The 20,161-nt window shown below is 48.7% G+C and overlaps 1 protein-coding gene across 1 annotated transcript in view; it reads left to right on the forward strand.

Moving 5' to 3' along the window:
• The window catches only part of LOC146833945 (uncharacterized), a 747,002-nt gene that overhangs the window by 119,340 nt on the left and 607,501 nt on the right, over nucleotides 1-20,161 (forward strand). The window contains exon 3 of the mRNA XM_085600111.1: nucleotides 4,303-4,352. Coding sequence (XP_085456237.1) covers nucleotides 4,303-4,352 — 50 coding nt within the window. The remainder of the gene's footprint in view (nucleotides 1-4,302; nucleotides 4,353-20,161) is intronic.

The following is a 20,161-nucleotide window of genomic DNA, read 5'->3' on the forward strand; positions in this document are numbered from 1 at the left end:
AATGTTCACCTGGGCAGAGATCTCGACGCAGACACTGCAGGCCTCAGCAGCTCCGCCTGGCTGCGCAGAGATCTCGACGCAGACAATGTTCACCTGGGCAGAGATCTCGACGCAGACACTGCAGGCCTCAGCAGCTCCGCTGACACTGCAGGTCTCAGCAGCTCCGCCTTTCACCTGAGCTGCGATCTCGACGCAGACAGTGCATGCCTCAGCAGCTCCGCCTGGCTGCGCAGAGATCTCCACGCAGACAATGTTCACCTGGGCAGAGATCTCGACGCAGACACTGCAGGCCTCAGCAGCTCCGCCGACACTGCAGGTGTCAGCAGCTCCGCCTTTCACCTGAGCTGCGATCTCGACGCAGACAGTGCATGCCTCAGCAGCTCCGCCTGGCTGCGCAGAGATCTCCACGCAGACAATGTTCACCTGGGCAGAGATCTCGACGCAGACACTGCAGGCCTCAGCAGCTCCGCCGACACTGCAGGTGTCAGCAGCTCCGCCTTTCACCTGAGCTGCGATCTCGACGCAGACACTGCACACCGCAGCAGCTCCGCCTTTCACCACCGCCTAGATCTCGACGCTGAACTGTTCCTTTCTCTAACACCGCTCTCTTGGGCGGGGCACAGCACCTTTCACTGTGTCAGAGCAGAGGCCATTATACCGAACTAGTACCCCGGTAAGTTCAGCCTACAGCGTCACAGGAAATCATGATTTTACTAGAACGGGAACTGTGAAGCATTAAAATAAATACAAATAAAATCATATAATATGAGCTGTTCATTTTTGGTAAAATCCTAGTCATGCAATATGAGCAGTTCATTTTTTGTAAATCCTATTCGCACACTATCCAATCATTGCCCACGTGTTATATATACGGTATTGTTTGGAGTCCTTTTTAGTTTCATGTCCAGGCCTTTACAGACTCTTAAATCAAGAAATTACCATTATCATTTTATAGAAAAGGTGACCGCCCTACTCCCACCCCCCTCTCAAGCATGATTCCCACCTGTTTTGAGGCCCAGACAAGTCCATTTTCCTCTCAGCGACCACCCACGGTGCAACGACTGGCCACCCAAAGCGGCGGTGCTGAAAGACAATCTGTCTCAGGTCACACGCTGGTAGACGGCTCTCGGGCGTGGCTGCACAATTTGTGGCCTCAAAGAGCTGCTGTGCTCCATTAAAATATTCTTGTTTACTTCGTGTTTGAGCCGTGCACGCTCCTCGAGTTACTGGGCGGGGGTGGAAGGTAATGTGCACACGGACGCATAGGTTTCAGGCCTTACAGCTATCAGCTATCAGTATTTCCTCGTTCTGTCGTTTGTTCTTTCAATGTATGAATGAAGGCTCGCCCCTCCTTGTTTTCTGGCGCCTTTAATCTATTATTTACTCTTGGTACAGTAAAAACATGCAGTCCAGCAGCAGCCTAGGGCAGATAGTGGTGGCCCTGTCTCATGGGTCGCTTAGATGGATGAAAGAGTCTGTACCAGGCATCATAGATTATGCAGGCCCGGTGGAAGCCCAGCCCTGGCCTCAGGGCCCTGTCCCTCCTTAGTGCCCTGCCCCTCCTTATGTTACAAGGTAAAAAATTGTATTCTGTGATGCGACGCTGCCTGACAAATTACAAACTATATACATCTGCATATCTATATAAATACACATAGAGATGCATACATATATATGCATATATATATACACCCCATTTTCAAACAAATTTACTTTCACTTAAACTAAAGCTAGAACTATTGCATTTTCAATGCTTGTTTTTTTTTAAAGCAGTCCGTGTTCCTCAATGAAATTCTGTTTGGGAAAAATAGGGAAGACCGATTGCCTGCCCCCTGAGCCTGGCGACACAATAAAAGGTGCCCCAAGTTACCACATCAACTCGGGGGTTGGTAGCTTGCAATTGCAATACCAGTCGCAAACAATACATTCCTCTCTTTTTTTCAGAGTTTTATATAGCGCAAACTTGACTCGAAGATATCAGAGCGCTTTACATGAGCACTAGCTGCATTACACAAGGACACATTCATTTTTGTTAGGCACGGGGAGATTAAGTGATTTGACCAGAATCTTAGGATATTGACCGTAATTGTCAACACTCGAACCTGGTTCCCCAGATTTGAGGTCGGCCACCCTAGCCTTTAGATCACATCTTCTCCCTGCTTCAGAAATAGGATGGAGGACACCCCTTTTATGCCTGCTACTATTTGCAAAGCAAAAAGCAGCTCACACGTCCAATATTCTGACTTCTAAAAGGGCATTTGTACAATAAGAAAAGCCCCTTTTTGGTCGCAAACACTGCAAACACTGCAATTTGTTAGCACTGTTTCCAACTTTCCAAGGCTTTGTACATATGACCCTCTAGCCCTTCATGTTTTTTTTATCATGTGGGTATTAAATGCCACACAGCCCTCATCTGATTTGTTATTTAGGCCTTGATTTTGAGTCAAGCGTCGGGGTAATTACACCATACCACGAATAAAGCATCAGTTTAAAAACTCATCAAGTTAAAACCCACATGCAAAATACCCCATGTCTGCCGTCTACATGGGCTATTTACTGCATGTGCTGTTTACTGCATGTGATATTTACACATGTGAAAACTAACACAAGCTATAAATAAAACCCAATTACCAGTATAAGAGGTCATTGAAAACCCGTGGAAAATCCACCATAAAATATCTCCAGTAGGAGCAAGTTCTTGATAATGTGGGGAATCAAGAACTCGGCAGCCAGAATCACACTCTTCCTCCCACACTGAACATACATCACACACCACCTCCAGGAACTCCATTGGCCCCCCATACAAAAATGCGCACAGCTCAAACTTGATGGATCTCCTTTCGCAAACCATCCAGACATCTACGCTCGGCCAGACTCCTTCTTGCACACATCCCAGCAATACACAGAACCAGATCTTGCAGTTAACCCTACTCGTACAGCTCGCCTAAAGTATGGAACGACTTGCCATTGCACACTAAATCTTCCTCCTCAGTTCCTTAGTTCCACAAGAAGCTAAACACCTGATTTTTAAAGTTGCCCCCTGAATGTTGGGTCTGGTGGCTTACTGGATTAATGCGTCCACTGTAGGGGCCTGTGTTTGAACTCATGGTCACAGGTTTAAATCCTGGTGTGTCCACTTTGCCTTTCATTCTTCTGAGGTTGATAAAATAAGTACCATTGAGTTGGGTAATAAACATCTGTTATTCAGTGCCAATATACCCTTGGGTGAACGTGAGCTTTACAAATACACGTTATGGAAAGCCTTAGACAAGGCTAGTCTCACACCTGCTGTGTGCCAGGATACTCTCCCGGGTGATAGTGCGCTCTGCAAATACTCATAACATGAATCTGGCGCGCAACAGCCATTGGGCTCACCGGGCTTCAGCCCCCCCCCCACCCCCCCCCCCCCCCCCTCATGTGTGTCAGCCCCGGCTGAGACAGCTTCGCGAATTGGCGTCCGTCTAATTGCAGCCGCATGGAGTACTTCACAGGTCTTTAAAAGACCATTTACTTGTTAATGAGGCTTTTGTTGTGTTTTCACCCCTTCTTAGAGCCACTCTGCCTATGACTGGAGGAATTAGCCCCCCCACCCCACACCGAAATGTGGCTCTAGTTGCCCGCCTGACATTGGTATAATACAGCATCTGTATTCATATTCAGAAGTCTGGTCTTTTATGAACGTTGGAAAAGAGGAACGGTAAAACGTGGCTCTCAGCCATAGCTCACACCTGGCAGCGATCTTCGTCCCTTGAAGAGCTTTTCTCAACTGTTTTTAATCTTGGTGCATACAGTTTTAGCCATCAGTTAGGAAAATCGTTTTTGTCTTGCTTATTGGCAGGCCTGGACTGCCTTTTTATTCCATCAGACATCTCCCTGTGGGCCGGCGCCTTTTTCAAGGAAGAGGGCCGCTGCTGGCACCTCTGCTACTTTCCCTAGTACCCCAACGCAATTACACTAGGCACGAGAGAGGCGAGAGAAGAGAGGGCAAAGCAGAAAGAGCGACGAGAGAGGAGGAAGGGAGTGGGGCTGATGTGGACATTTTCGACAGGGCTCCTTTTGGGTGCAAGTCCACCCTGGCCATTGCCAATTTAATGGTAGTTTACAGTGGGAACATAGCGGGGAAGGGTAAAGCAAAATTAATTCGCATGTGCTGTCAATGTATAAAGACAACGATAATGTTCACAATCATTTAAGACAATATATGCAAAAGGATTGCAGTCTGGGGGTTGTGTTTTTTTCAACACTAATTGCATATTGATGCATTTTGTCCCATGGATAACGAATACTGCATTTTGTTGACAGATATCGAGACAATTTTGAAGGCTGGGAAATCTGCAATGATGGCAAAATGGGTGAGTTTTTATTTTTATATTTTCTTTTAACTACACAATTGTCTGAGACCATAACCTGCATTTTTTTGCTGCCACACATAATCTGAGCCTCTGGGATCTGCTTAAACTAAGGGATAGATTTGCTATTAGAGAACAGGGACTGAAAGAGCTATGTGATGGAATTTAAAAAACTATGTGATGGGCTGAAAGAGCTATGCGACGGCTGGAATCCACAACACAATTATTTCCTTTAGATTGACAGCGTGTCTGTAGGACACAGCAGCCAAAGATAGAGCCATGACAAGTGCACTGCAAAAAATGATCGACCCATAATATGTTGTACCATGTGCCAAAGAAGAGCAAGAGCCACGGTAGCTGCCATCACCGTCCAACATGGAGACTGTTGATTACAAATACCCTACCAGCAGTTTACAAATACAGGGATCACTGACTTAAACTTTTAGCTCTGTAGAGTTGGAAGTACATCTGATAAGAAAATTAAATTAGCACACCAGGTCAAAGAAGCTGAGGGCGCAGTAGCATCCATGTACACAACTGTGGAGGATCTAAAAAAAACTTTCGAAAGACTGAAAGTCTTTGGAGTATAAAGCGAAAAAAGATGCTAAGAGAAAGTGGAAGTGATGTTATATCGAAATTGTTGGGATGACGTTAAATGTGGAGGGATCAAGATTAAAATTATTGCTTGAATCTGTATTTGTTGAAATTCTTCACTGCAGAGAGGACCACGCTTAAACTCCCACTAAACTAACAAACTAAGGTTATATAATCTAATCTGCTGAATTACAGCATACTATTCTACAGCCTGCAGCCAGACTGTATCAGTCTCATAAAAATCTATCTCAGAGTTTCTTGTCCTCTCAATCAAAAGTCATTTGATACTGTCAAGAAAAGAGTAAGGTCCTTATTACGATGGCCGTCAGACAAGCACGCGAATGCCATCGCAATGGGAGTGGGACTGCCCGACAAGTAGTCAGAGGTCCCTCCCGCCATATTAAGATGTGACCGCGGGGTAGGAGGTCGGAAACATCCCCTTTTCTATTGCGGCTTGTGCTACAGCCCGTAAAAGGGCCTCCACACAAGCTGCAATAGAAAAAGGGATGTTGTTAAACATGCATGCACCATGTGCCAGGTAGCATGTGGTGCATGGATGTTTAGGGGGGCACCACTTGTGCCCCCTGGTCACTTAGCCGAGGCACCGTGGGACAGGGGCCCAGCTAGGGACCCCTCAAAGTGCCTTTTTCAACAGCCTTTCCATGGCGATGGGACCACCATGAAAAGGCTGTGGGAAATGGACATCATAATTGCTACGGCGGTGCCTGTGCAGGCACACCCCCCCCATGTAGGGATTATGGTCCGACCGCCACCCCAATGGGCTCCTTGAGCCTGTTTGAGGCAGTGGTCTGTCCCTCCGATTGCTGCGGTCTGACCGGCTGCATCATAATGTGGCGGTCGGACAGCTATCCTGGATGTTGGGTAGACCACCAATGATGGCCTGCTGGTGGCAGTCACCCGACATCCTAATGAGGCCCTAAATGTGAAAGAAATCAAATACATGAGGCTGCTCCAAGAGAAATTAAAAATAATAATGGAAATACCCCTGTGCTGTGTGAGAGCGGCTGGAATCCGGAGGAGGAGGTAGGCTGGACAATAAAAGGAACACTATGAGTAATCAGTCTACTAACTGTAAAAAGGTCCAATGGGAAAGGCAAGACATGAATGGAGTAGGGTGATGAGAACTGGAGATGTGAAAGAAACCCTACAGAGACACATTCTTCAAAGTGGAGATTGACCTTTGAGCACCTACCAGTGGGAGGTGGACTGAGTATTTGCAGTGAACTTCCCTAGGCATTAGGTTCTTCAGCTAGAGGCTGGGTTCCCCAGCTTCTTCTTCCTGGTTGTTTGGCCTGATTGATAGTTTTTGTTATTGCCGTGTACATTCAGGGGAAAGCAGGAACTTGGGGCAGAGTTTGTTTGTATTCTTTATGTGCATCTCTCTTTGTCTTCTGAGTTGAGGATTGAAATATAATGGTGAAGGTTATGTTGGGATATGTTTTACAGAACCGAACACTTCATCTATAGCCCAAGATTTGCCCAAACTTTCCGGAGGGTAACATCGTAATCCGATGTATTATTAATTATTTGAATTATTTGAACTAGTTTTATGATACGAGCCTAACACTTTCCAGATAGATAGCACAGTAACATAGACCACTGCTAGCAATGAAGTGTTGGTTGTAACACTAGAAATGCAGAAAGATGAATAAACAAGAAGGCGAAGTCTGAAGCAGTGTACTTGCATGTCCTTTTGGAATGCTAGGGGATCAAGATTTGGTCTGACATGATTAGGAATGGAGTTACACAGTATCTGATGATAAGACTTGCTTTGTTGTTTTTCCACTTCTGGCTTTAAATATTTACAGAATTTGGGATCTTCCTTTTCTGTCATTCACTGACCACAAGTTGGGGGGTTTTATTCAGTGAAATCAGTAGGTTGGTGTGTGTTGCCTTACATTAGATGCAGACTAGATTGCCAAGCGCGAAATATAATGAAGCGCGCACTTAGGACTCGGCCCCCCGGGCACCCGGTCACGCCCCTCCCCTTTTGGTGGTTCTCGTCCTTGGAGAAAACGGGATGGCAGCAAGAAGTACATCCGGGTCAGCGACGCTGTGACGTCACTTCCGTCCGGAGCCGGCGCCTCGAGGGGTAGAGAGGGCGTGGGCCTATTTAGGGCAACTTGCCCTTGTCCTCTCCCTCTCTTTCTGACTGCGCCGGCCCCGGTATGCAGGGGTCTCCTGTAATCTGGAAAGAAGGAGGCGCGCCGCGGGAGAGGCAGGAAGTCTTAGAAGGAGTTTCCCCCCTTTCCTCTCGCCCATTTCTCGATCTCGGGTAAACTTTGCGCCGCTTGAAGACCGGGAGATCCACGGGCTTGAGGTTGCCTTGCCTAGTTCGGTTGCAGAGCTCGGTAGAGGCTCCGTGCGTCGTTGTTGTTTATCCGGTGAATATTGGGCTGAGGTGAGTGCGATGGTTGAGGCCCCGTTTGGATTTCATGGTGTTCCGGGTTGTGGATCAGGTTGTTGGAGTATCAGGCCGGTTGTGCCTACAGATTTGAAGTTTCTCCCCCCCCCATTGGGGCATAGCAAACGGCTACAGCTAGGCATGAGAATACTGCTGTGGGCGGCACAGCATGCACGTTTCGCTCTGTATAGGTCACTTTGGAGTGCCTTGTTCCACCTTTCTTATTTGATGTTAATAAATAATTGCAACCAAATTTACAAAGATAGTTAAATTTTTCCTTGCAGTGTTACACCGAAATGTGCGTACAAGTTTAGTTTTTCTTGGAATCCGCTTGGGGGCTTGCTCTTAAAAGAAAGTCGGTTTAATTCATATAAGCATGGTGGTGTGTCGGAGTTCCCAAATCCCCCCCCCCCTTTTTTCTGAAAGGTTCAGTGATTTGCCCCCAACCAAGGGCTGACATAACTCCTCTTTCAGGGTGGGAAGGGGAACAGAGCGGTCACAATTGTGGGCATCAAGATCTAGGCGGTGCGAGAGGGATGTAGACGGAGATAGCGGTTTGCATAGGTTGAAGGGCAGACGGTGGGGCCTTCGGCTGTGGTGGTCGTCAGCGTTTCTGAGGAGCCGGGCTTGAATTTCGGCGTGAGCACCTGACAATGCGCGACTCAGGGCAATTCATTAGTCCCGCGTTTTTGGAGGGCCGTTCGGTAGCATACTGGAGCTCGTGAGAGGGGCTCGGAAATCACATGGCTAATTGGTGGGGTTAATATAATGACGAGGGCTGCGGAGGAAATTTGATTGGTAGCATTGGCAAGATTGTGGTGGGCCCCCGATTGGGTTTCAAGTTTGGACGGAGGTGTGCAACATCTTGCAAATCGGGGAATTTTCTCAATTCTTGCAGAGGGACGTTGCTAGTGAAAACGCCAGGGTTGGCACAAGAAGGGGTGAACCGCCGGTTGTTGGGCAGAATTCGACAGGGCGCTCGGCGGAAGGTTCAGGTTACAGGAGGAGCACAGGAGTGCACATCTTGGATACCAAGGGGTCAGATGCCCTGCCGTCTGCTGATTAGGGTTAAGATAAAGTTCTTGCTTTGCCTACATAAGCATCATCTCACTCTGTGCGAGTGGTCACATCTTTGCCGTGTCTGGCAATGGCAGCGGTGCATTGCTGGATGACATCGCTGTGCTGCCTTTTTTGAGGACAATTAGGCGTTAAGGAGAGGTCCGGCGCGGCCGCGTAGATATAAGCATTTAGTGCATTCAGGAGGCTAGCCTCATCTTTTAGTATGCAGGATCGTCTGCACCTGTGCTTCACAGAATAGGCAGAATGTATGTATCGCAGGGAGGATTTGGTAGTTGCTTGGGCCCCCCGTTGCTGGTTGGTATGGGGCTACATTTGCAGTTAGGATTAGACTGCGGGGTCGCGATACCACTGTTAGGGGATTGGATCTGGCCCTAGCGCTGCAAGCACACTCAGAAGGAAGTGAAGTGAAGGCAGTGAAACGAACCTAACCATTTGGTTCCCCGAGGGCTTGCGCAGGGCTGATTTGCTAATGATAGGGTGCACGGAACACCAGGGCGCCGGTTACAGCATCGGAGGGTGTTCGGTGGCTTCAGCAAGCGGGGTGGGAGGAAGAATGAGGTCCGTCTTCATGAGGTTTTAGACAACAAGTAGGGCACCAGTCGGAGAGGATGCCTTATGCTTCGCTGTTCATCTGACCAAGAGGGGTCACACAGGAATAGGCGGGCCACTCTTTCCCGGGGGTGGGGTTGGACGCTGGGTCACTTCCAGCTACATCTGCATTGTGGCCATTCCGAGCAGCTGTGTTGGCCTAGGGAATAGGCTGCGCACATAACATTGGTGTTAATTAAAGGTCCAACAGGCATCCATTCAGGCAGCAGCTATGCGGCTCGGCTGTAGTAGTTGGGAGGGGCATCCCTTGTGAGCGCATTCAGTGGTCAGGACTGGGAGCACAACTGAGGGTGGGCATTTTTCACTGCCAGACTTGGGGGACTCGGAATACGGGCAACTCCTTCAGGAGGAATAGGTATTAGCAAGTCGTACGACAGACTTCCCTTACTAATTTTTTGGGGACCCCCCTGGCGGAGCAGACTAGTGGGGGCTTCAGGTCTCGGGGCTATGGGAGGCCTGCAGTTCCTGGGCACTGGGGTTTTCTGAAGTAGACAGGACAGGCCCGCTCCCTACAGGAGGTCATAATCTGATCATATTAAGAAGGGTCCGGTAACGGCTGGGTGATGCTCAGAGTGGAAAGAATGCTCAGCAGGTATCGGGGGCAGACTGGTGCATAGGTGGGGCATATCGCATACTGGACTAGTTCCTGCAGCGGAGAGAGCAAGGAGGGTGGGTCACTAGATTCAGAATTGGGGCCGCGACAGGCGCAGCTAGCCAGGTATTTCACCAGGCAAGATGGAGGTAGTATGTTTGCCCTAATCGGTGTAGACACTGAGTCACTAGACCGTGCGTTGTGGCTCGGACGGTTCATTGGTAAGCAGCAGCTCGAGTGAAGCGGGGGCGGTTAAAAATGTCTCCCTCGGGTGAGTGACAGGGGTGATCCTGGGATCCCACAACTTAGCAGCTGGCCGAAAACGCCAGGTGGGACTGCAGTCCCCTTGAGTTGGTTTGTCCTGCATTGATGAGTTAATAAGACTGACGAATCAGGGCATTTGGATCGGTCATGACAGGGTCACTGTGGACTAATGGTTAAGGTCTGAGACTCTTACTCTCATGGTTAAGGGCTCAATTCCCATTGATTCTGTTTTTAGATAGTTGTTTCTTCCTCCAAGTCTGAAGATTGATGGGAACCTAGGGGTTCAGAGGTTGCTTTGGGGTGGGGAGGGCGAAGGGCGGTCTGCCCTGGTCCCCCTTGTGGCGGTAAAGAGGCCACATAAATTGCCTTTACATTGTTAAGGGGAGTCCTCCTGCATACTCCTTAGGCCAGCACTGAGGTGGAGAGACGGTAAGCTCACCCCAGAGAGAATGGGACACCGGCTGGGGGCAAGGGCACCAGTTTAAAAATAGGGCATGGGGCTTCCGCCCCTGGTTATTCCCTACGAGCCCCGATGGGCAGCCTGGTGGTGGAGGGGTGGGCCCCTCAAGTGGCGGACCTAGACCAGATGACAGGGGCTCACCCCTCAAGGACGCAGGTGGGTTGCGCCTTGCGTGGTTCTCAGTTGGTTGGGGGACGCAAGCCAGAAGGCCCCTTAGTGCTGGAGCAATAGACAAGGTTCTTCGTATAAATAAATTGAGTTCTGCCCCGGATGGAGCATGAAGATAGGGGCAACTTAAATATAAATATTAATTAACGATTGAATTTGATAAATCCATATCGTATTAAATTGTATGAATTATATATTGTCATGTTTGTGTGATGATTTGTAATAAACATGGCCTTTTTTAACCCACAGCTCTGGTCGTCAAGCATTGCTTTGTGGGTTTGGTTGGGGGCAGGGCCGGGAGCCATCCTGGGGGGTACGAGTCCTATGAATTCAGTCCTTACTTCTAAAGAAAAGCAAGTGGACATGGCCCGAATGTGATCTGAATTTTTGCTTCCTCTAACCATTCAGGCAGAGGCACGATGGATCCCTCTTATAGGCTCTTATAGGCTCTTATAGGCACAGCCTTCATTCGGATACGCCAGTACTGTTGTTTTGAAAACTGTGCGCGTAATGGAAAGTTTAATCACCCTGAGCAAATTAAGCTGGTAGATGGAAGATTCAGAGAGTCTGTTTATATTAATTGTACAGACTGAGGATCTGGTTGACGATGAAGCAGAGACACTTGTGGGGCCCAAGTATACAAAAACATTTATCATTTTACTGCTAACGTGTTGGATTCTTTGTCAACTCTTCTTCAGTTCCTTTATCTATGCAAATCCATAAATGGTTAAAATTGTGACCAATTTTAAAAATGGAAAAATCCTCCACATGATTCTGCTTGCGATTTCAAAGCAACCACATATGAATACAGAGGCGTATACATTTTCGGTTAGAATTTCAATGAGTGATTATTATTCTGCAGAACAGCGTCCAAATCATTTTTTTTGTTCCCCTAACCCTATTCAGCAGATACATAGGCAGTGTCTCCCAAACTGCTTGTAAGAACCGGCATCTGCCAAACGTATGGATTCCATTTGCACGGACTGATTGACATTCCCTGGTTTCCTTTCTCAACTTGCTTATTTTACCAGGAATGTAGTAAAAAGTCCAAAACAATTTGTAATTTTTTAAGCTATATTTGACTGCCGGTAGAATTGCATGCTTTTCTACTACTGCATAATGGACCAAATCCACAGAGGCTCGCACCAACATCCACTGGTACCACTTCTTGACTCAGGTACTCTGGGCATCATTGAAAATCCCCAGGGAAAAAAGAAAAACATAATAATCAGAGAGGAAGGGTATTACAAGTACCTGCAGGAGTCAACGTAGTTTGTGGACTTCCAGAGTGATGTCTTATGAGCAAAAAAGTATTTTTTCACAAATGCATAAATTAATGTTGTTGCAGAATCCGAAATTTGTAAACCAGCTTCTGTAATGGTTTAAGCTTGGTGGCTACAAATAACTGATTGGACATGTCTGTTGTTGAAGACTCAGGCAAGTAGTGATTGTCTCAGATATGAAATGTCACATGTACATGTATTTTGGAAACTTCTATCATGTCAGCTGACACACTGAAGAATGCATGCAAAGATGCAAAGCACACGTTTTAAGTACCTAGCACCCAGCAAACGTGGGCACGATATCTTTTTGGTCAGAAAAGAAAATATCAACACAAGTATTATTAAAGGATACATATTTATTAAGTTCCATCATCCGTTTGCCCATTGAGCTTTATATAAATAGTTGAAATATGAGCAGTTTTCAAACTCCCTTTTACAGAAAAGCTATCAGGTTTCGTGAGTCGTGTCTGATGAATTCTGATGTCAATCTACCTCACTCCCCAGAGTGTGTTCCTGTGGGTACTAACGAAGATGCACCACACAGGGTCAAACACAAGAGGAGTAGGGGAATGGATGAGAGAGAGAGAGACAGTAGCATTCCCAATTCTTTTTTTGTACAGCTGTTTTTGCTGTTACAACTCTATACGCAGTGTGGTTATTCCCAGAGATTCTCAGAAGGCAAAGCTACACACTAAACAAAAAAGATACACGCAGATCTTCAGTGTTAATCAACAAAACTAGGGGGTATATTCACAAGAACGTGTGATAACTACCACAAGAGTATCTTAATGCAACTCTCAACATCGCAGCCTATCGCAGTAAAAATACGCCGTGCCAACCAAGTATTTACAGCGCGGCGGTAGCATGCGATAGTCACCAGATAACGTGTCAAATGGCAGCGCGAAAATGAACGCCACACCGCAAAAATGCGAAATGCGAATGCAAAAAATCATGCAATGAGACCAATTGTGGTACAAAAAGTAGCGAAAACCAGCCACAGGCTTGCAAATCCCACGCGTCTGGCGGGAGAATGCACCATAAAAACCACAGAAACAACACACCAGAAACAAGCAAAAGCACGTAGCAACATGGATGCACCCTGACCGAGCGCAGAGGCCAATGCGAACCCCACAACCCCTACAGACCACCAGCAAGGAACAACGGGGACGGGGACGGCCGAGGAGAAGAGGGAGAGGAAGACTGGGTGCAGTCCGCAGCAAAACCAGATCAGCATCATGGAGGTGACAGAACACTACCAGCAACTGACCCACAAGTAGACCACCTGGAATGCAGTCAGAGTGCCGAGTAGGCCAATCGAGGAGGCCAAGACGTGCTGGCATGATGTGACAACCTAAACCAGGCACAAACCCGCTGCCAACAGGAAGGCTGCTTCAGCGACAGGAGGTTATGTAGCCCAAATGTACACTGTCCCGTAGCAGTATTCAGCACCTCCCAAACAGTCACAATGTACATTGTCATACAGTCTGCATGTAAATCAGAACAATGCGCCAACATACATGTCAACACAATGTTAACATGCATCTCCCCTTCACATTGCAGAGGGGCACACAACACCTCCAGCAGAGCACAGAAGACAACACATCTGTGATGCCGGAGAGGACCACCACACCTTCAACACCAACGCCCTACAACAGCCCATGGACATCCCACGCAACCCACCACCAGGACCCGGGCAGCCAAGCTACTTAGAGGAGAACACAGAGCCTGCAACAGACCACACAGCAGGAAGCACTAGCAAGCGCAGCTGGCTCATGACACTTCACCCAACCACACATGGCACCCCAATGCCATGTGTCAGCACGCCAAAGGGAGGTGGGCAAACAGGTATGAGTGGGCTATGAACCCATAGAAGGCAAAGTAGATCACATACGTTGGTGTCTATTACCCTTCAGGGACCACCTACACCCCACAAAGGAGACCCACACTGCCATAGAGACACATGCAGATGCACTTTCCCAGTACACAACCACGCCCAGGGGCCCACACATATCAGTCACACACCCACGTTGGCCCTGCGACGATGGCCCAGGCCACTCCTCTTATAAATTGAGTGGGTGATGACAAAGTTACATGTCCAAGCTCAAACCCGATGCCTGTGGTGACATGCCTGCATCCGCTGTACACAGCACAATGTAATGTCGTAGGGCCCTGGGCCCAATGCATACAACAAGACCACAGGGACACATGCAGATATTATCTTGAACTGGCTACAGGCACGTGCGCCTGGCCCCTTTATTGGCAGGGCCACATGTACAATGAGGCCTGTGCTGGATGTGTGTGGGGTGGGTGCAAGCCACCCCTCAGGGAGTTGTTGGTGCTGGCAACAAATACAACAGTTAACACAATGAATACGGCAACAGACAACACATGCATCACAGGGACAACTGTGGAGCATCATGGAGGCAGCCTGAGCAAGTCCAGAGGGCACACAATGAGCAAACATAAGTGTCCGTGAGTTGCAGTGCACTGAGGTTGGGGCACTACTACTGAGCGCGCCATGTGAAGAAAAAGTCTCAGATTGTGTCCCTTCGCGATATTCCTGAAGCAGATGCAGTGGGGTGTCTTACACCTGCATCATCTTCCTCATCAGCGTCCCAGGTCTCCCACACTGCTTGAGGTGACATCGTTGCTTACCCTGGGCGTAGTTCGCGAAGTAGCACTACGCGAAGCTACGCAAAGTGCACTTCGCACTACGCGAGCTACGCATAGCACTTCGCGAACTGCGTAGTACCCTGTTCGCACTGTGCAAGATGCCGTTTTCAATGATTACACAGTGCGGACAAGCATCCGGCACTGTGCAATCATTGAAAACGGAATCTTGCACAGTGCGAGCTGTAGTTTTCTGCCGCTCGAGTAGATTTTTATTCGAGCGGCAGCTTTCTCAACACGGACTGGTAGTTTCTCTTCGCGAGCGGTCGTGAGCATACGCGACCACTCGCAATGAGAAACCTGACCTCCCCGCATTGAGAATCTCGCCGGGATGTTTATTTTCCACGCTCGCGATTGGCAACTTGATGTTGCTGATCCCGAACAAGGAAAAAGTCTCGCCGGGATGTCATTTTGCTTGCTCGCGGTCGCCAACTTGGTGTTGAGGACCACGAGCAAGCAAAAAATGACCGCTGCACTACGCAACGCTACGCTACGCATGTTTGCACTGTGCTACGTGCAATTCGCGTAGTGCGAAGTAGCGCAAACTACGCGAGCGTAGCGTAGTGCTTTGCTCAGGCATAATCGTTGCGCAACCTCTCCACAGCACTAAACTCAATCAGTAATGGACGATGGTTTGCGGTGCACTGAGTCAGTGGCACCTGGAGTGCCTAGCAGGGTATCAGTCTGATGGTGACATCCACGACAGGTGTGAGCAACTCCGTAAGTCTGTCAGGAACACCGTTTCGACTCTGGCAGTTTGAGTTGGGCCTGGCGGTGGTGGCGTGTGCCTCCTGCGGTGATGCGACGTCCGGGCCGGTAAGGACTCGATTTGTTGTGTGAGCCATGGTGGACCGCAGGTGAGGCAGGAGGCAGCGGACAGCACAGGGCCACAGACACATGGCGTTGATGACCCTAAGGCCATCGCCTCAGATGCCATCCAATATCTCAGAAGAAGGGGTCCCGGACCTGACCAGCACAGAGTTAGTGGCCAAGATGCACACCAGCCGGCACAGGCACCCTGCCACGGGACAGTGACTTGCGGTGCACTGAGGTAGGTCCACACGCACTGAGCTGGTCCTCATCGATGTCGAAGGTGAATGTGGTGGAGGCTTGCGGGGGACAGAGGAAGGTGTCCTTCAGGGCATGATGTGGAAGGTCTGATGTTATCCGGAAGCAGCACATGGAGTAGAAAGCGACAACCTCGTTTTCCCCACCAATTCTTTATCAGCTACATGAGGATGAAAACTAGCCCCTAGTCCATAGACTCAGACACCACCAATGTACGACCAGAGAGTGTCAATGAATGTCGGGGAACAGACTTAGTGGCACCGGGGCAGAGAGGAGATGCAGTCGGCGTTGATGCCGGTACACTGATATGAACTCCGCCATCGCTAAATCAAGACTCTGTGACCTACTGGACCGCAGTGTAGGCTGGAGGCAGCGGTCATTAGTGGCCCACACCCACCTTTCGTTGGCTCGCGATGCACAGAGTTAGTGACACCAGGGCAGTTGTCGGTAGTGTTCGATCACCTCTGTAACGTTGATCCTATTCCCTCCAGACTGCAATGCGTCATCATCTTACACCTCTCCTTGCGTGCAATGACATGTATTCTGCCTTTGAATAATCGATGTTCAGTTCCAATTCTGTGACCTACTGGTGCGCAGCGTAGGCCAAGGGCAGTAGTCCGCGTAGGCCCACAGACACGTGTGGTTGGAATGCTATGCATAGACTTGGAAGCACCACATCGAAGAGAGTATAGTGACATGAACTCTGCCTTAAATAATGTTCAATGCCATGGTGTAATCAAGACTCAGTTCAAAATGTGTGACCTACTTGACCGTGGTGTAGGCCGGAGTCGGCAGTAGAGTACGTCAACGAGAAAGGAGTAAAGCGGGCCTGTGTCGTGGAGGCCTTGATGGTCTGAGAGGCTGCCAAGGTCGCGGGCCTCGAGCTTGGAGCTTGCTCAGGCACGTGGTGGGCCCTCCTTGACACACGCCGGTGTCGGAAGGTGATCAGTGTGGCCTGGCTGCGCATGGGCGGGCCTAACGGGTTCGGGGTCCAGAGGTCCGGGGTACAGCAGGCGCACAGGATCTCAGGCAACTCTGCTCACGAGGACGGCGTCGGCCTCGTGGCGTGGTGAGAGGCATCGCCCTGGCAGAGACATTGGGCTTTCTGGAAGAGGACCACACCCAAGGATACGTGCTTTTTATTCACACCCCTACGCTGGCCTGGCCTGGCATACGCCAGGCCATCCCACTCCACTCACGCTTACGGGGGGACGTGACAGGCAACATTTCCACGAACTCCCCTACTGGCTGGGGTGACATGGTTGCGTCCACTGTCCACTACACTCCATACACCAGAGGTGTATGTCACCATGGACATGGGTGTGTTCGGCATACTGCGGTCTGTCCAGCACATTTCCGCCACTCTTGGCATTGTGTACTTTCCCAATCATGGTTCTCCTGCATCCTTCAAACATGCCTGGTTGCCACCTTTCCCCACATTTGGCTAGTGTGTGGCTGAGGTGCCATGCCATTGATGCCTCATGTTCACGGCTTGCCCAGGTTACCATTGTGAGTTGTTCTGTCGTGTCTGGTGGGTGGGCATGTTGTTTTGCATGTTGGTTGTGATTTTGTGACGTGTGCATTGCCAGGGTTGTGAGTTGCATGGTTGTGGAGTTGAGGTGAGTGGGGTGTTCATTTGGAACATGCCAAGGGGCTGTGCATTTCCCTTCGTGCCATCCTGGGAATGCTGGTTGCTGATGGACTGTTGGACGATGAAGGAATCATGCACACTGGCTGGGTATTTGGGCACAACATTGGTGGGGGTTTCACGGTGTTCGGATGTGGCCTGCACATTGGTGTGAGACGTGTGCTTTCTGTTGCGGTGATTGTGTGCTGTATTACCAGGGGGCACAGGTAGGACATGTGTACTGTGGATTGCCCCCAACACGTGTGTGCATCCAGCTATGGCGTATGGTCCTTGCTTGGTCTCCGGCAGATCCTGCGCATTGTGTTGGACGTATAGTGACTGGGGTACCAGGCTGATGGTGATGTCCAGGACAGGTGTGAGGGACTTGGATGTGGCTGGCTGTGAGACTCCTCCGACTCTGGCGGGTGTTGGTTGGGGGGTGCCAGGGGCCAACAGGTGCAGCACAGCCAGCAGCTTTGTGTGGGGTGGGATATTGGTTGTCCGCTGTGTTGGTGCCGTCGGCCTGTTGGGTGATGTTGGTCAGGATGCATACGATCGTTGTCCTTTTGAATCTGTAGTGGGCAATGACATTGTCAGGTGTTGGGTCTGTGTGGCTGGTGCATTTCCTGGGGGTCCGCTGTCTTTGTCAGCGCTGCTGTCTCTGTGGTGGTCCGGGGAGGGGGAGGGGGGGGGTCCGGGTGGGTGTTGGGTCCCTGGGGTGGTGGCGGTGGGTGTTGTGGCCCTCTTGGGTGTCCGGGACGCATGACCAGTGGCTCCATGGCATCAGTTGCCCTTCCACCCTTTTGTGGTGCAGGCTGTGGTCCGCCTTTGCACCAGGTCTGAGAAGGTGTTATTTTCCTGCTGCTAACGCACCTTATCGCCTGTTTTGTGTTCTTATCGCAGTTCTGGCTGGTCGTTGCGAATGTTGTGGAGTGCTGTTGTCGTGGGTTTTGGCACGGAAACGCCTAGTCTGCATCTCATTAGCGACAGTTGCAGGGGTCATCTGTGGCGATGTTTTTTGCGGCTGCTATCGTGGGTAAACTGGTGCTGTGGGCTGTTAACACCAGCTTGTGATTGGGGCGATACGTTTATCACAACTTTGGCTGTGATAAAGTGCTGTTAACTCGGCGATAGATCCTTGTGAATATCCCCCTAGATGTTCTAAACAAACATATAAAAAGAATGTATACTCACCAGTTTTGGGAAAGTGGGTCGCAGTGAATCTAAGCCACTGAAAAAAGAAAGAAAGCCCGAAACTCAGGCTAGAATTCGTGATGCGTCTGATCAGGGAAAGAAAATAGAAAAACGATTGCCAGAAAATGAAGCTTAAATAGAGGCCAGAGAGCAAGTTCAGCATAGGAGGAAAGAGGGTCAGAGAGGCATTAAGGAAAATCTATAGTAAAATTCCAACCACAAAACTGAATCAGAAGAGCAAGGTCAGAGTAGACATACAAGAAGGTCATAGAACCAAGGGCAACAAGTATCAAAAATCCATATTGCATTCTCTAAATTACGAATTTTAGGTAATCGCTATTTCAGGAATGCAAAATGGTATGTAGGAAAATAGCAGTTACCCAACAGCAATTCCTACAGAGTCGCAATCGCAATTAGCCAATCGACATTAGGCAATACTACTCCGTTTGTTCCTATGGGCCTAAAGGCCCATTGGTCTGAACGGATTTGCATTACCTATTTTGCGATAACCTAATTGTTAATCGCCAATTACCTACTGCAAAACCAAGGGTTCCCTGGGGCTTAAGACCCCCTTGAAGGACCCCAAAAAAGAATGTGCACCTGTAAAGCACACACATGCTCTAGGTGCATGGGTGCACTGCATGAAAATTTGAAAAAAGCATTTTCAAAATCTGCACATGGTGGCAATCGACTTGGAGTCAATGGCAATAGCTAGCATTTCCTGAATGCACAATTTACATTTAGAAACTGCTTGGTACAGGTGCTTAGAGACTCTCAAATTGCTATTCCGTATTTGTAGTCACAATTTCAGGTAGTCGCAAAATATCGTGATTACCTAAAATGCACTGCCAAAGCATTTCATACATCTTGAAAGGCTATTTTGCATTCATAAATGCCACATTTAGTGATTTGCACCATTTACACATGCAAAATATATTGATAAATGTGGCCCCAAGGAACTATGAAGAGAGAGAGAACATGAATAAGGTGAGGGACAGGAACTATAGATGAAATTGGGAAGGCAAAGAGTCAATTCAACATAAAATTACCAGGCAGTATTGCATTGTTTTCCTGAAGCCCCACCCTTGACTCTAGCTGGGTAACTATTCACAGTGCCCCAGTCACCATAGGCTAGTATGTCACAAACTTGAAGGCATTCCTGTTTCTGGTGTTCTTGGAGTCTTTCCAAAGTCACGGACACCCTGCTGGTTCCTGACAGTACCCCCTGCTTGGGATCCACCTCATATCCGTATGCTTGTTTTCTTGTGAATTTGTCATGGAAGGAGGCCACTAATATGAGGGAGTGAATAAAAGTTTCTGCTTCTCAGGAACATTCCACATGCCCATACACATTCCATCTTATCAAGAACTGTAATTGACTGCTCACCCTCCATGAGTCTACTATAGATTCTGCCTCAAACTCTTGGGACCCATCTTTCACAACTGGTAGAGGAGGTGCTGTTGGTTTGGATGTTGCAGGATTCACCTTGGGTACATTGCACCTTGGGTGAACCCTTCAGCCTCTTTGAAGTACTGAGAATATTAGTGCCTAACAAATCAGTCCAGGTATAGTGAGTGAGCCTACAAATGAAGGCATTATTTTAGAATGAACACATGGCAGATACATAAAACAATGTGATAATCAAACCAAATTACCCACTTTGTATTTGGGTAAACTTCATCTCTTATGATCTGCTATGAATTTGTAATATGCCTTAGCCTGCTTTAAGTGTAGAAGAGTGCTTGCATATATGGTAGAAACTGGTGCTAGTAAAGCC

The sequence above is a fragment of the Triturus cristatus genome, chromosome 4_2, assembly GCF_964204655.1.
Source record: "Triturus cristatus chromosome 4_2, aTriCri1.1, whole genome shotgun sequence".
NCBI lineage: Eukaryota > Metazoa > Chordata > Amphibia > Caudata > Salamandridae > Triturus > Triturus cristatus.